Source organism: Ictidomys tridecemlineatus, chromosome 2, assembly GCF_052094955.1.
Source record: "Ictidomys tridecemlineatus isolate mIctTri1 chromosome 2, mIctTri1.hap1, whole genome shotgun sequence".
In the NCBI taxonomy this organism is placed as follows: Eukaryota; Metazoa; Chordata; class Mammalia; order Rodentia; family Sciuridae; genus Ictidomys; species Ictidomys tridecemlineatus.
In genome coordinates, this window is record NC_135478.1 from 8,494,860 (window position 1) to 8,511,639 (window position 16,780).

The window sequence follows — 16,780 nt, forward strand, 5'->3', positions numbered from 1 at the left end:
AAAAATATTGTACAACATTTTGTGATCACATCAACTGTAACTCAGTTTCCCCTCCGTTAAGTGGACATAATGAACTTGGGTGTGGTGGCTCATACCTGTCATCCCTGTAACTCAGGAGGTTGAGGCAGAAGGATGGCAAGTTCAAGTTCAGTTCCAGGAACTTAGATAGACCCTGTTTCAAAATAAAAAATAAAAGGGCTGAGGATGGGGATGGGGCTGTAGCTCAGTGGCAGAGCATTTGCCTAGCATGTGTGAGGCACTGGGTTCGATCCTTAACACCACATAAAATAAATAAGTAAGGGCTGGAGACATAGCTCAGTTGGTAGAGTGCTTGCCTCACACACACAAGGCCCTGGTTTCAACCCCCAGCACCACAAAAAGAAAAAAAATTAACAAATAAAACAGAGGCATCCTGTTCATCTACAGCTATATATAAAAAAAAAAATTTAACAGGGCTGGGGATGTAGTGCTTAAGCATCTCTGGGCTCAATCCCTAGTTACCCACCCCCCCAAATGGACATAACAGTCATGTGCCCTTTCCTTGGACTGTGGGATGCAATGATGCACCATGAACATCAGCAGTAGAGGACCCTAGGATCCACCCTAGGGCTTTCTGTGATCTTGATTCACTGTGGGTCAGTTTGAGGGAGGGTGGAGAAAAGAAAGAGAAACTAACCCTCAGCCTACCTCAGATGCGCCACGGCCTGAGCCAGCCCAGGTCTCATCTTTCCTTCCTCTATCCCAGCCCCAGACCTTTATAAGCCCCAGAGAGTGGGGACTTCAGGGAAGAAATTGAAAAGGCAACAATTATCAGGCCTCCCCTCCCACTCCTTTTTCCTCTCCAATCCAGCATCTCCAACAAGACAGCAGTATTGTACATTCAATAAGAGCTTATCATCTGACACAGTGTCTTGTTCATATCGTCAGCAGAACAGAGAGGCCAAGCCACTTGCTCAAGGCCACAGGGCAAGGAGGTTGTTAAGCTGGAATTAGAAGCTGGAGCCTGGTTCAACCAAGACTGCTGATGGCTTTGCTGACTTGACGGAGAGGAGTATTTCTATTAGTTACGCTACCTAAGGCCCAAAGGGTGCGCATTATATGCAGGCACTGCCCTGAACACCTCCCAAGCAGGGACCCTCAAGGAAACACTTTGGTTTAGGGAAGGCCGTTATCTTCACTTGAGGCTCAGAGAAGATAAGTGAGCTGCACAAAGTCATCCAACTGGAATTCCAGCTCTTCCAGGCCTAAGCCTGAGATTCTATGCTGCCTCTGCCCAAAGGAGCAAGGGTGGGGGTGCCCTGTATTCCTACCAGCCACGAACCTTGAAAGAATCCCTCTCCTGGGGCCCTGAGATGTTTTCAGGCTGTATAGAGAACCCGAAAGCCTGGGCCCAGCGCCCTGGAATCCGAAACTCAAGGTTTGTTTGGCTGAAAAATTCATGAGCCCAAAAGCTTCAGCGGGGTCAGAGAACAGAACAGCTCTGTGTTCTGGCTCTGCCCAGCCTGCCCTACCTTAGATACAACCACCCCCGTCCCCCAGAGGCTGTATAGCCTTGTCCTAGTTCCTCCCAAATGTGGGCATCGTCCCTCAGGGACCCTGCCTCCAGGCCCCATCCTCATTCCCTTCTCCACCCACTGAAGGCATCTCTCTGAAACACAAAGTTGCTAGGGCCCTCACTCACTCCCCCACCCACCATGGCTCCCCATTACCCTGGAGCTGCCCTATCTGGCACAACCACACCCTGCTGACCTCAGCCACATGGCACCACTTGAACTCCTTGCCCCAGACACAGTGACTTCCCTAGTTTTAGTTCCTCTCTCTCCCGCTTCTTACACTCTTTCTTCAGGTCCTGACCCCTGACCCCTGCTTGCAAACCCCCCCCACACCCCGTTTGGCTTTCTTTACCCGCTGTCCCTCCGCACTCAGCTCTCAGAGGTTTTTCTGTCTGGGGCAGATCCCTGCTCTGTGCTTTCCCAGTGCCTGGTGCTACCCTCACAGCCCTGTTGCACCTTATATTTTGAAGTCAATTTAAAACTTTTTATGGTGGCAAAATATAACAAAAATGTGTCATTCAAGCCATTTTTATTATTTATTTATTTGTTTGTTTTTGGTACCAGGGATTGAACTCAGGGGCACTCAGCCACTAGAGCCACGTCCCCGGGCCCTATTTTGTATTTTATTTAGAGACAGGGTCTCACCAAATTGCTTGGCGCCTCACCATTGCTGAAGCTGGCTTTGAATCCGTGATTCTCCTGTCTCAGACTTCCAAACTACTGGGATGACAGGCATGTGCCACTGCGCCCAGCTCGAACCATTAAAAAAAAAAAAAGTTGTAGATAGACACAATATCTTTATTTTTATTTGTTTATTGGTATGTGGTGCTGGGGATCGAACCCAGAGCCTCACACGTTGTAGGCAAGAGCTCTTCCACTGAGCCACAGCCCCAGCCCTCAAACCATCTCTCTTTTCTATTTATTTTTTAGTTGTAGTTGGACACAATACCTTTATTTTACTTATTTATTTTGATGTGGTGCTGAGGATCAAACCCAAGGCCTCGTACGTGCTAGTTGAGTGCTCTACTGCTGAGCCCCAGCCTCACCCCCTCGAACCCTTTTTAAGTGGCATGGAACACACTCCTGATGCAAGCATCACCACCATCTGTTTCCAGAACTTTCTCATCTCCCCAAATTAAAACTGAACCCAGTAAACACTAACTCTCCATCCTCCCCCTCCAGCCACAGGCACCCACCATTGGCCTTCTGTCTCCATGCATGAGAGGACTCTAGGGACCACCTAGGAGTGAAATTCAAGCATTTGTCCTTTTGTGACTGACTTATTTAAAGTTATATTTTGCAATAGTGTTTTTACCTACCCCAGAAACAGATGAATACTTTATCTTAGAGAATGTTAGAGAGAAAGCAATCCCCTTTGATCACCACCCCACCATCCTGGTCCCTCTGTTAACTGAGGACTGTCCAGATCTTTCTCTGGCTCCGTGTGTGCCTGTGTGCATGTGTGCCTGTGTGGTGAGGTTCCTGATTATTGTTCTTCTCTCCCTCTCTTTTCCCCATATCAGGTTGGGGAACATGATATGTGACTTAGTGTAACTTGCTAGTTTTACTCAACAATACAAGCTAGGAGCCTAGCTAGGCTATGCAAAAGGGGTATGGCAGGGAATGGGGGTGGAGCCTGTCTGGGGGTCTTGGAATCCAATTGCGTGGGTTCAGATCCTTATACAATTGCATGTGCACAGTGTGACTGTGAGTCAATTGTTTAACCTCTCTGCATCACTTTCCCTCACTGGAAAGTGGTCAGGAAGATTTAATGTGAAGTACTTAATACCTTGCCTAATGCTGAGTAAGCTCTATATAAACATTCAGTCCCATTATAACTTGCCAAACCACTTCCTCCCCTCCCCACATGCTAGGGATTGGACCCAGGGCCTCACACATGCTAGGCAAACGCTTTACCACTGAGCTACACCCCAGCCCTCTCACGAACTATTTAAATTTTTCCATTTTAAAAATGAAACATACAGGGGCTGGGGTTGTGGCTCAGTGGTAGAGCACTCACCCAGCATGCATGAGGCACTGGGTTCAATCCTCAGCACCACATAAATGTAAAATAAAGATATTGTGTCCACCTAAAACTAAAAAATAAATATTAAAAAAAAAGTGAAACATACACTGAGAAAGGGCAGAAGTCAAGTTTTCACACACTGAACCCACCTGTGGAAACCACACTTCTGTTTTCTGTCACCCGGAAGTTCCCCTGCCAGCGGCTACTGCCCCTGAAGGCAAACCATAATCTATGCTCTGCTATCTTTTTTTTTTATTTGATCAGTTAAAAGTTTTGCTTAGTTTTATTTTAATATTTAATCGATTTTATTTTTAAATACATGACAGTGGAATGCATCACAATTCATATATAGAGCACAATTTTTCATATTTCTGTTTGTATATAAAGTATGTTCACACCAATTCATGTCTTCATACATGTACTTTGGATAATGATGTCCATCACATTCCACCATCATTGCTAACCTCCTGCCCCCTCCCTTCCCCTCCCATCCCTCTGCACCATCTAGAGTTCCTCTATTCCTCCCATGCTCCCCCTCCCTATGCCATTATGGGTTGGTCACCTTATATCAGAGAAAACATTCAGCATTTGTTTTTTGGGGATTGGCTCACTTCACTTAGCATTATTTTCTCCAATGCCATCCATTTACCTGCAAATGCCATGATCTTATTCTCTTTTATTGCTGAGTAATATTCCATGTGTGTATATATGCCACATTTTTTTCTTTTTTTTTTAAAGAGAGAAGGAGAGAGTGGGAGAGAGAGAGAGAATTTTTTTAATATTTATTTTTTTAGTATTTGGCGGACACAACATCTTAGTTTGTATGTGGTGCTGAGGATCGAACCCGGGCCGCACGCATGCTAGGCAAGAGCGCTACCGCTTGAGCCACATCCCCAGCCCCAAAATTTTTTTAATATTTATTTTTTAGTTCTCGGTGGACACAACATCTTTGTTGGTATGTGGTGCTGAGGATCGAACCCGGTTCGCACTCATGCCAGGCGAGCGCGCTACCGCTTGAGCCACATCCCCAGCCCTATATGCCACATTTTAAAATTTTTACTGAGGGGTCTGCTCTGCTATCTTAAGTTGATTATGTGTTCTCGAATTTTATGGAAACAAGTGTCTGATCTCTTTCACTGGGCATTATCATCCTTATTTTGGTGCTGAAGTTTGAACCCATCGTGCTGTACCACAGAGCTACATACATCTTCAGCCTTTTTTATCTTATCTTGACACAGGGTCTTGCTAATTGCCTAGACAGGCCTTGAACTTGCCATCCTCTTTCCTCAGCCTCCCAAGCTGGTGGGATTTGAGGTGTGCACCACGGAGCCCAGCAGCCTCCCCACTGCTGGGATTGCAGGCGTGTGCCACCATGCCCAGCCCCAGCATGCTTTTGTTTTTAGATCCATCCTAGCTGTATGTATCAGTAGTTCATTCCTTTCATTTCATTTTTTTTATTTTTAAAATTGATTCATTTTAGTTGTCCATATGGTAGGAGGTATTGTTACATATTCATACATGCACAGGATATAACAATAGACTGGTCAATATCACTCTCCTGTATTTCCCCTTTCCCAGGTCTCCCTGCCCTTAGTTCATTCCTTTTATTGCTGAGAATTACATGACATGGAAGGAACACAATTTCTTTAACATTTACTTATTGATGGACATTTTGGTTGCTTCTAGGTTTGGGGCCACTATGTAGAAAGCTGCTAAGAATATTTATATAAAAGTCTTTGGGGGTCGTTCCTTTATTTTTATTTTTAAATCTAATTAATTAATTTGGATTGAACCCAGGGGTGCTCTGCCCCCCACTTGCCTGTTTGACAGGGCATTGCTAAGTTGCTGAGGCTGGCCTGAAACTTGCTATCCTCCTGTCTCACCCTCATGAGGCACTGTGATTACAGATAGGTGTGTGGCTCAGCGCCTACCTGGGGTGGGGGTGGGTGGTGGTGTTAAATATATATATATTTAACTTTTCTTGGGTAAATACCTGGAAGTATAATGCCTAAGTCATTGATAGATGTCCATTTAACTTTACAAGAAACTGCCAGTTCTTTTCCCAAGAGACTGTGTCATTTTTCATTCCTATCAGCGCCAGATCCTAGTCACCCCTTGGCACAGTCAGTCTTTTTAGTTTTGGCTCTTCTCATGGGTGTGTAGCTCACCGAGGTTACTGAAGTTCATTTTTTTTTCTCCACAGTTATTGTATTTCCTCTTGCAAATCATATTGTATAACACACACCCCCACCCCCATTGATAGACATGTATATTTTCGGCAGTAAGGATCAAGGCTTCTGGGAACACACCCTTTGATGCGTACGCCCCATGCACATCCGCCTGTGTTGGCTTCTCTAGGGTCAATGCTAGAGAGAGGAATCACGCAGCATGAACAAGGTTTGGAATCATTTGGTCAGAGACCATTCTGCCCTGCAGTATGTGCTCACTCCCGTTTGATGTGACCAAACTCAAATTCTTGCCAATCTGATGAATGAAAAATGGCATCTTGGGCTGGAGTTGTGGCTCAGTGGTGGAGCGCTTGCCTCGCACATGTGAGGCTGTGGGTTCGATCCTCAGCACCAAGGAAAAATAAATAAACAGAATAAAGATACTGTGTCCATCTATAACTAGACCTTTTTATTAATGTCATCTTTTTGTCTGTTCATAGGCACACGGTCAGCGCTCAGTATCTGTTTGACGAATCTATGAATGGATGAAGGGATGAATGAATGACAACCAACCTCTCCAGACCGGTCACACGCAGTAAGAGGGGTCTCCAGAGCGCCCAGATTAGAAACAAAGATTGGAGCCCACCCCCTCCGGGCCCCGGCCCCGCCCCCAGGTCCCGCCCCCTCCCGCGCAGGGCTCCCATTGGAGAGGACACGCGGGGGCTGGCCAGGCGGGCGGGACCTCGACCCGGGGCGGGGCGCTGCAGCCCGCGGAGCCTCGCGCCCGCCGGGGCTGGGGTCTCGCTGGCTGGGACACCCTTCCCCGCCTGCTGCGGCCATGGAGGACGATCGGAAGGACGGAGCCTACGGTAGGGAGCGCCTCTGCGGAGTCGGGGGGCTACTGATCTTGAGGGAGGGGACATCTGAGACCTTAAACAGCCGCGCTGCAGCCTGAGGTCCTTCCGCCTCCAGGCCTCTGCATCCTGCGCTGCGCGCAGCCCACGCTCCCGGGTGACTCTGGTCGCCCCGCGTCCCCTCCCCAGAGCCCCAGCTCCCCCTCTGGCTGATGGGCCGGGGCTCACCGCGCATGCTCTGCCCGTGGAGGTCCCGTTATCTGGGCGGCTCAGATGGCAGGCGGGGGAGGGGAGGAGTGGTGATCGCGGCTGGGTAAAGGAACAGGGCCCCGACCTCTCCAAATCCCCCTCCTCTCCCAGGCCCCTTTGTTTACTTCTTCCTCCGACGCACATCCCCCATCCCCAAGAAGTAAACATCCTGGGCTTTGGGCTAGATGGGGAAACTGAGGCAAGATTGGAGAGACCGAATACTGGGATGGGAGCCCACCCAGTCTGGCCAGAAGCCTAGGAAGGGCGGAAACAAGGGCGCCTCCTGTGAGGGGCCAGGAAGGAAGCAGGAAACAATTGAGAAACTTTCCTTGCCCTGTGCAAATAACCCGGGGTGCCCGCCTCCCATTTTAGCAGGTCCGGGAGACAGAGCCCCCCTTGGTGAACCTCAGAGGGAGGCCTTAGCCTTTTCGCACTGGGGATGGGGCCAGGATGTGGGCCCCTCCTCACTCTCGCGCGCCCTAAGGCAAGGCCATCCCCTTGCAGGTGAGGCCATCCCCTGCTTTCCCGCGGGCGGGTGTTGCTGTTCTCAGTTTCTCCTGTCTCTTCTCCATTTTGGGTTCCCAGGACCCAATTCGGTCCTAGACTCAAGAGGCACTGTCCTGGGGGAAAGGGACCCTTTCGCTGGCAGATTGTGTGACAGGAACTTCCTGCAAACTGCAGAGAATCAAGGGCCTTGGGAAGGGGGCCGGAAACTGCGAAAATAATCAAGAAAAACAAGTAGGCTAGCATTATGCCTTCCTTTCCCCTAGGGACTGTGGCCTCTGGAGGCTGCAGGGAGAGACAGACGGGTGAGGCTGGGACCCTCCCTGCCCAACCCATCCAAGAGGGAGCTACCATTACCTGGCCATCTCCTAGTCACGTCCCTGGCTGTTTGAAGCTGCCAGCCTAGACCTCCAGAAGGGTCCCCAGGCTCTTGGTTTTGGATCAAGTCCCAGACTTTGCAACTACTCTGTGCTGTGCATCCCTCGGGTATGGCGGGCTGTCTCTGATGTAGGAATCTGAACGCTGGGGTACTGACCAGGTCCTTCCTGCCTGTGGTCAGTACCTGAGGGATCTTTGGTTTCCATGAGGTCTGGCTGGGATGGGGGTTGTGAGGGCAGAGTGGACAATGATGTGATTCACCCAGTTTTGAATCTGGCCAAAGGCTAACACTGAGCCATGGATGGAGCTGAGTAAACCTGCCTCGGTCCAGTCAGACTTGCCCAGAAGTCAAGACAGCCCACTTTTTTTTTTTTGGTGGTGGTGGTTGTTTTTTCCCTGCGGGGCTGGGGATTGAACCCAGAGCCTTGCAAATGCTGGGCAAATGCTCTGCCTCTGAGCTACCTCCCAGCCCCAGTCAACAAGTATTTACCAAATGTCTTACCAGCAGAGACCTAGACACTGGGAAGGTAGTAGTGGAGAAGTAGAAAAATCCTAGACCGCAGGGAGTGGACAAGAGAATAAATATGTAATTATAGGTTGTTTGAGGTTGTGAAGCAAAGAACAGGACACTGTGTGGAAGAAGCATCGGGCTCTATTTTAGGCGACTAAGGACTGGATGAGGAGCTGGCCGTGGGAAGATCTCAGGGGAGTGTGGTCTAGTCAGAAGGAACAGCAAATAAACCACATAGTTGCTTTATTAGTTCCCTCTATGAGACTGAGCAGAGCCTGAGATGGAAAGGTCTTCTGAGTCCTGCGCTCAGACCCTCATGTCCTTAGAGGGGCTCCCTGACTTGATTGCTTGCTGGGTTCTTGCTTAATTTGTAAATCCTTCCTTTTTATTGGAACCAAAAATCTGAGGCGGCTGGGCTTTCCCAGGAAGTCTGTCGGATAATGGAGAGCTTTTCCTTGGAAATAAGGTACAAGACTAAATGGTTCTTTTTTGTTGTTTTTGGTGCTGGGAAGGAACCCAGGGCCTTGTGCATGCACTACTTAGCACTCTACCAACTGAGCTACATCCCCAGCCCTGGGACTGAGTGGTTCTTATACTCCTCCCTGCTACCCCTATGGCTTCCCACTGGTTACCTTGAATTTAGGGGTGACATCAGACAGACCCAGACCAAATTGTGGTTCTGACATTTAACAGGCTGTGTGACTCTAGGTGAGTCAATGACCTCTCTGAAGCTCTGCATCCCTGTCTCTACGGCGGCTGGGCCCATCACACTCACTGGTGGGAAACAATCTGCACGGTGGCGAGCTCAGTGTGCTCAGGAGGTCTTTGGGGTTGGTGACACTGAGGACACGGCCCCCTCTGTCAAGACATAGACTCGGGCTGAACTGGGAAGGACCGAAAACGCCTTCCTTCGTAGAGGCTCTATCTCTAGAGGAAGGCGGCAGCCTCCAGGGGAAACAGGAAACCGCCTGGGTCCCAGCGGATGTCGTCGATGGGCACTGCCATTCTTAGCCCACCCATGACATCAGCAGCACAGAGAAGGATTCTAGAGCCCCAAAGAGTAAACTTCGGCCAGGAAGGAGAAAAACAGGGGGGGAAAGGAGTGCTGCTTCATTAAAAAGCAGATTCCTGGGCCAGGGTGTAGCTCAGTGGTAGGGTGACTGTCTAGCATGCCCCAGGTCTGAAAAAGGAAAAGGAAAAGGTGTGTGTAGGAGAGGTATTTACTTGTTAATGGCAACTTTGGGGGAACATGATAATACACTTACCTGCTTCAGAGTACAAAACAAATGCCAGGTGCAATGGTGCACGTATGTAATCCCAGCTACCCAGGAGGCTGAGGCAGGAGGATCGCAAGTTCAAGGTCAGCCTAGGCAACACAATGAGATGCTGTGTCAAAATTTAAAAATAAATAAAAAGGACTGGGAACTGAAAACAGTGGTGCACGCCTGTAATCCTAGCAGCTTGGGAGGTTGAGGTTGGAGGATCGAAAGTTCAAAATCAGCTTCAGCAACTCAGTGAGGCCCTAAGCAACTCAGCAAGACCCTATCTCTAAGTAAAATATATAACAAAGGGCTAGGGTTGTGGCTCAGTGGTTAAGCACCCCTGGGTTCAATTCCTGGTACAAAAACAAACAAAAAAATAAACAACAACAACAAAAAAAAACCCTGTCTCAAAAAATAAGGGTTGGGGGGCTGGGGATGTGGCTCAAGCGGTAGCGCGCTCTCCTGGCATGCGTGCGGCCCAGGTTCGATCCTCAGCACCACATACAAACAAAGATGTTGTGTCCGCCGAGAACTAAAAAATAAATATTAAAAATTCTCTTTCTCCTCTCTCTCTCTCCTCTCTCACTCTCTCTTAAAAAAAAAAAAAAAATAAGGGTTGGGGATATAGCTCAGTTTGTTGAGTGCTTGCCTCTCCTGCACAAGGCCCTGGGTTCAATCCCCAGCATGGGGACAAGTGGATGGAGTACTGCATACATGGCATACGTTAAGGGCATCTGAGTGGCAAACCACTCCCCCAGCTGCTAACTGCTTACCCCATAGGCACAGCCCTGGGCGTGAGGCCCCGTGTTGCAGTGGTGCAGTCCCTGGGCTTGCTCCACAGCCCGGTCCGCTCTTCGATTGGTCGCTGCAAGGACAGTTGGCCAGAAATTGCATTGGTGGCTGCCTGTAATCTGCTTGGCTACTGCCTGAGGATATATACCTGGTAACTGCGCAATAAAATCAGACCTGCTTCCTGCTTGGTCTCCGGAGGTCTGGAACAGCGACTCTGCAGCCACACTCTCCTCTACCCTGTTCCGTGGACCTCCTCGCTGGAGGAGAGAGAGCCCACGCCACCCCAGCACCCAAAATAAATAAATAAATAAATAGGTTTGGGGATGTGGCTCAGTGGTTAAGCACCCTGGTTCAATCCCCAGTACTAAAAAAAGAAAAAGAAAAGAAGAAAGAAAAAAAAAAAAAAAAAACAAAACAAAGAACTGAGAATTGAACTTGGTGGTGGAGCACCCCTGAGCTCAGTTCCCAATACTGAAAACAGTTACTCTTTTTTTTTAAAATATTTATTAGTTGTTGATGGACTTTATTTTATTTATATATATGTGGTGCTGAGAATTGAACCCAGTGCCTCACATGTGCTAGGCAAGCGCTCTGCCACAGAACTACAACTCCAGCCCCGATTTTAAACTCTTGTACAACAAAATTAGTATCTTCTCTCTTTTGGAACAGGGAGACTAAAAACTAAAAATAAATAAACCCTGCAACACATGGAAGATTTCTAGCTTTCCATGTGAAAGAACCTTCTACAAGCCCCTGGCCATCTGTCCTCACCCCAGACATAATGTCTTCTTCTAGAGCTTAGTCTATTTGTTTTAGCGCTTGCATGTGACATCTGTATCTTTTTACAGCTCCTTGGGCTGGTTTAATGGAAAAAATGGTAGGGTTCCATAGTGGAATACTATGTAGTCTTTTAAAAAGATGAAACAGTTCCAGCTCTTGATAGTGGGAAACACTATCCAATTATGTTGTTCTGTGAAATAGTCCAATTATGTTGTTCTGTAAAATAGCAAAGAGGGGAACAGTGCCTGACAAGATTAGGTTAGGGCTTGGGGTGTGGTTCCTTGGCTCAGCACCAGCGGAGCATGTGCAAGGCCCTGGGTTCCATCCCCAGCGAGAGAGATGAAGTTAGTTACAAATCCGCTTGTGTCTCCGCCCTCTAGGCAGTGCCTGGGAAAAGAGAAAAAGGAATTCATGAGAGGAACTTGCCCCAGGGAGAACAAATGAGGGTTCTCAGAATAATGGTGAAAGGCATAGTGATTTTTTTTTTTTTTAGTCTAAACTGAATTTTTTTCTTTTTTTGGTACTGGGGGTTGAACCCAGGGGCACTTTGCCAATGAGTCACAGCCCCAACCCTTTCAATCTTTTATTTTGACACAGGGTCTCACTAAATGGCTTAGGGCCTCCCTAAGTTGCTGAGACTGACTTTGAATTTACAGTCCTCCTGCCTCAGCCTCCTGAGTCACTGGGTTTACATACCACTGCACCCAATTCTGAACTGAGATTTTGGTTTTGATTTTTGTTGTTGTTGTTGTTACTGGGGATTGAACCGAGGGGCAATTAACCACTGAGCCACATTACCAGTCCTGAAATTTTGATCTCGATAAGTGTACAGATTGCTTAATGTAAATAAATTCACCTATAGCTTCCTTCTATGAACATTCATTGGACCAGTGCCGTGTACCAAAGTCTGTCCTAGACCCTGAAGACACAGCAGTGGACAGAACAAAAATGCTGCCCTTGTGGAACATTCTAGAAAGGGAGACAGATGAGAACTAAGATGTATGATTGGGAAATACTTAGTATATCCAATAAGGGTTCTGGAGAAAAATTAATTGTGGAAGAGGGGTGGGAGTGATTGTTAGGGTCTGGAGGTGGGTTTGAGATTTATTTATTTTATTTATTTTATTTTTTAAAGAGAGAGAGAGAGAGAGAGAGAGAGTTTTTTTAATACTTATTTTTTAGTTTTCGGCGGACATAACATCTTTGTTTGTATGTGGTGCTGAGAATCGAACCTGGGCCGCATGCATGCCAGGCGAGCGCGCTACCGCTTGAGCCACATCCCCAGACCAGGGTTTGAGATTTAAAAGTGTGGGGATCGCAGAGAGTCAGCCTGACAGGTGACCAGAGGAGGGAGCCAGGGAGCTGTGAAGAATATTTCAGGACAAGTATGTGTGCAAAGGCCCTGGGGTAGAGGCATATCTGGTGTGATGGAGCAATGAGGAGGCCCATGTGGCGGGAGGAGGGAAAGGACAGAGAGTCCAGGGCCTTGTTAGACTTTTGTTAGGAGAAAGGTGAGGCCCAGTGAGAAATCTTGGGCAAACCAGGGATGTGGCCTGACTCAGGTCTTCACAGGCTTCCTCTGGCCTCTATGGGATCCAATGGCAGAAGTTAGGAGTTAGGCCATAGCAATAGTCAAGGATGTGAATCATCTGATCCCAATGTGTAAATAAGAGAACACATCTAGAAGGGCCCAATGGTGCATACCTGTAATCCCAGCTACTGGGGAGACTGAGGTAGGAGAATGGCAAGTTCATAGCCAGCCTAGGCTCAAAACAGTCTTTTTAACAAAACAGTCTCAAAATAAAATTTATAAAAGGGCTGGAGGTATAGCTCAGTGGTGGAGTGCTTGCTTAGCATGCTCACGGTCCTGGATTCAATTCCCTGTACAATTCTGACTCTGTCAGGTTCTAGAGCCTAGCACCAGTTCTGCATGAATCTCAGCTCCATCCCTCCTCATTTTGCACCACCTGCTCTCTTGTATAGCCCTGAGCCTCAGTTTCTTTATGCATAAAATGGAGTACACAGGCCAGGCAAAGGTGGTACACAACTGTAATCCCAATGGCTTGGAGGCTGAGGCAGGAGGATGGCAAAGTCAGCCTCAGCAACTTAGCGAGACCCTGTCTAAAATGAAATATAAAAAATGTTGGGGATGTAGCTCAGTGGTTAAGTGCCCTTGGGTTTAATCCTCCGTATCAAAAAAAAAAAAAAAAAAAAAAGTTTACAACAGCATGGACCCCTGAGGCTTCTGTGAGGGCTGGAGCTCAGAGAACTGATGTGCATTCAGCCCTTGGCCATGAGCTAGGAGAGCATGGTAAATGCCACTTACTGGGGATTATTCATATAACATAGTTTAAGAGTATAGAGTCAGAAACAGTGTTCAAATCTCAGCCTCCAGTGCCCATGTGACCCCAAGCAAGAGTTCTGACACTTTTCTTTCATTCTTTCTTTTTTTTCTTTTTTTAAAAATATTTGTTTATTTATTTTTTAGTTTTCCGTGGACACAACATCTTTGTTTGTATGTGGTGCTGAGGATCGAACCCGGGCCACACCCATGCCAGGCGAGCGCGCTACCGCTTGAGCCACATCCCCAGCCCCTTTCTTTTTTTTTTCTGTACTGGAAATTGAACCCAGGGGTGCTTTACCACTGAGCTACATCTTCAGCTTTTTTTTTTTTTTTTTTTTAGACAGGATCTTGCTAAATTGCTTAGGGCCTAGCTAAATTACTGAGGCTGGCCTTGAACTTGGGGGATCCTCCTGCCTCAGCCTCCTGAGCCACTGGGATTACAGGCGTGCACCCACATATCTTGCTTAAGCATTTCTGTGCCTCAGATTCTTCACTGGGCCATCTGCCCTCAAAACATCATTGTGAGGATGAAATATTCTTTTTTTTAATATTTATTTTTTATTTGTAGTTGTACACAATATATTTATTTTACCTTAATTATTTTTTTAGTTGTAGATGGACACAATATCTTTATTTTACTTATTTATTTATTTTATGTGGTGCTGCGGATCGAACCCAGTGCCTCACGCATGCGAGGCAAGTGCTCAACCACTGAGCTGCAACCCCAGCCCTATCTTTATTTTATTTATTTATTTTTATGTGGTGCTAGGATCGAACCCAGGTCCTCACACGTGCTAGGCGAGCACTCTACCACTGAGCCACAATCCCAGCCCCAAGGAAGATGAAACATTCTTGGAAGAAAATGTCATGTTTAGTGCCTGTCGCCTACAGTAGGCACTCTGTTTTTTTTTTTTTTTTTTTTTCTGTATTTCTAAGCTTCTCTACCCAGTTGTTTTTCTCAAACCCTTTGTCAAAGGGACTTGTCTGAGCAGCTGGGATGCTCATTACTTAGGGACAAACTTCTGGGAGGGCGGGGGCTGCTGGCCTGGCCGTGTGGGTGAGGCCTTGGGCCACTGCAGCCCTTGGGGACTTGGCCCGTGTCCGGAAGCTGTGGGGGCTGGGTGGCATCTGATGTTCTGGCACAGGCATTGTGTTGGGGCAGCCTGTGTCCCCTGGGCCTGATCTAACAGCCCAACTTCCCATTCCCTCTCCCCCACTGACTCGGTCAGGCTCTTGATCCATTTTCTGTTGCAAGTTACCATACCTTAGACAGGGAGGGTTATAAAGAAAAGTCTACTTGGCTTGCAGTTCTGGTCCAAGGTTGAGGGGCTGCATCGGCCCGTCTTCCTCCTGGCGGAGTGGCCAAGTGACACAGGGAGGGAATCACATGGTGAGCGATAGGGAGCGTACAAATTTAGAATCTCTTTTGCTTCTTGTGCTGGGGATGGAACCCAGGGCCTCTTATGCACCTAAATCCCTGAGCCACTGAGCCACTGGGAATGAACCCAGGATGCTCTACCCCTGAGCCACATCCCAGCCCTTATTTATTTATTTATTTATTTGGGCAGGGGGCCACCAGAGATTGAACTCAGAGGCGCTCGACCACGGAACCACATCTCCAACACTATTTTGGGTTTTATTTAGAGAGAGGGTTTCACTGAGTTGCTTAGCACCTCGCTAAATTGCTGGGGCTGGCTGTGAATTCATGATCCTCCTGCCTCAGCCTCCCAGCTGCTGGGATTACAGAAGGGTGGGCACCACCACGCCCAGCAATCCCAGCTCTTTATATTTTTTTTATTTTTGAGACAGGGTCTTGGCCAATTTGCTGAGGCTGGCCTTGAACTGGTGACCCTTCTGCTGCAGCCTCCCAGGCTGCTGGGATGACAGTCAGTGCCACCATGCCTGGCTCTCCCTCTTCTTATAAAACCACCAGTGCTCAGCTGGGGGGACTCAACCCAAAGGATCCTGAAATTAGGATTACTGGGGATTCTTCACAATAACAGATTATTCCCATAACACATCCAGTAATCCTAACTACTTCCCAAAGGCCCCACCTCTAAACATCATGGTCCCCTTCAGTTTCTACCTTTTTTTTTTTTTTTTTTTAGTTTTAGATGGACACAACACCTTTACTTTATTTATTCATTTTTATGTGTTGCTGACGATCGAACCCATGACTCACACATGCAAACAAGCACTCTACTACTGAGTTATAGCCCCAGCCCCAGTTTCTACCCTTGTTTTGTTTTTTTTTGGGGGGGAGAGGGGGTACCAGGGATTGGCACTTGACCGCTAAGTCACATCCCAAGCCCATTTTTTTTTTTAATATTTATTTTTTAGGTGTATATGGACACAACACAATGCCTTTATTTTTATGTGGTGCTGAGGATTGAACCCATGTCCTGCCTGTGCTAGGCGAGCGCTCTACCACTGACCCACAATCCCAGCCCCCAAGCCCATTTTTTTAAAAAAATATTTATTTTTTTTAGTTGTAGTTGGACACAATATCTTTTATTTTTACATGGTGCTGAGGATCGAATCCAGGGCTTCACACATGCTAGGCCGGTGCTCTACTGCTGAGCCACAATCCCAGCCCCCAAGCCCATTTTTGTATTTTACTTAGAGCCTCACTTGCTGAGGCTCCTGTCTCAGCCTCGCAATCCTCCTGCCTCAGCCTCCTGAGCCGTTTGCATTACAGGCATGTGCCACCTCGCCTGGCAGTTTCTACCCTCATAATACCTAACAAGGGGATCTAAACTCCATGAGTTTCGGAGAGGACAAACTACATTTGAACCATAGCAGTCAGGATCTGCCAAAGAAAAGTTCTGATTCGGCTCCAGAGGGGCTCTGCTCCGATTCCGGTCTCTGTCCTCCACCAGCTGTGTGGCTTAAGTGACTGTTTTTGGTTCCCCTTATCAAGTGAGAACAATTTATATATAGTTAGCTTATTTATTTATTTTTTTTCTTCTGGTGGTGCTGGAGATTGAACCAAATGCTGGGCAAGTGCTCCACCACTGAGCCACACCCAGCCCTTAGCACTTTTTTTTTTTTAAACACTTTTTTAGTTGTTGATGGACCTTTATTTTCTTCATTTTTTAATATGTGGTGCCGAGAATTAAACCCAGTGCCTCACACATGTGCGACAAGCACTCTACCACTGAGCCAGAACCCCAGCCCCCTTAGCATTTCTTGAAGCGATGAACCTAGGTGATCTTGGAGCATCAAGTTCTTGCAACACCTTCAAAAGAAATGTCAGTATTAGCTTCATTCTCCAGTCAGGAAAATGGCAGCTGAGAGATGGAAAGGTGTGTCCAACATCCTCCAAGAAGGATGGGAGCCCCGCTGGGTCTGACACCCCT

The 16,780-nt window shown here is 47.5% G+C and overlaps 1 protein-coding gene across 1 annotated transcript in view; it reads left to right on the top strand.

Moving 5' to 3' along the window:
- The first annotated feature begins 6,466 nt into the window (after positions 1–6,466).
- Positions 6,467–16,780, top strand: part of Slc44a2 (solute carrier family 44 member 2 (CTL2 blood group)) — a 32,143-nt gene continuing 21,829 nt past the window's right edge. The window contains exon 1 of the mRNA XM_013363332.4: positions 6,467–6,616. Coding sequence (XP_013218786.1) covers positions 6,586–6,616 — 31 coding nt within the window. The 5' untranslated portion in view covers positions 6,467–6,585. The remainder of the gene's footprint in view (positions 6,617–16,780) is intronic.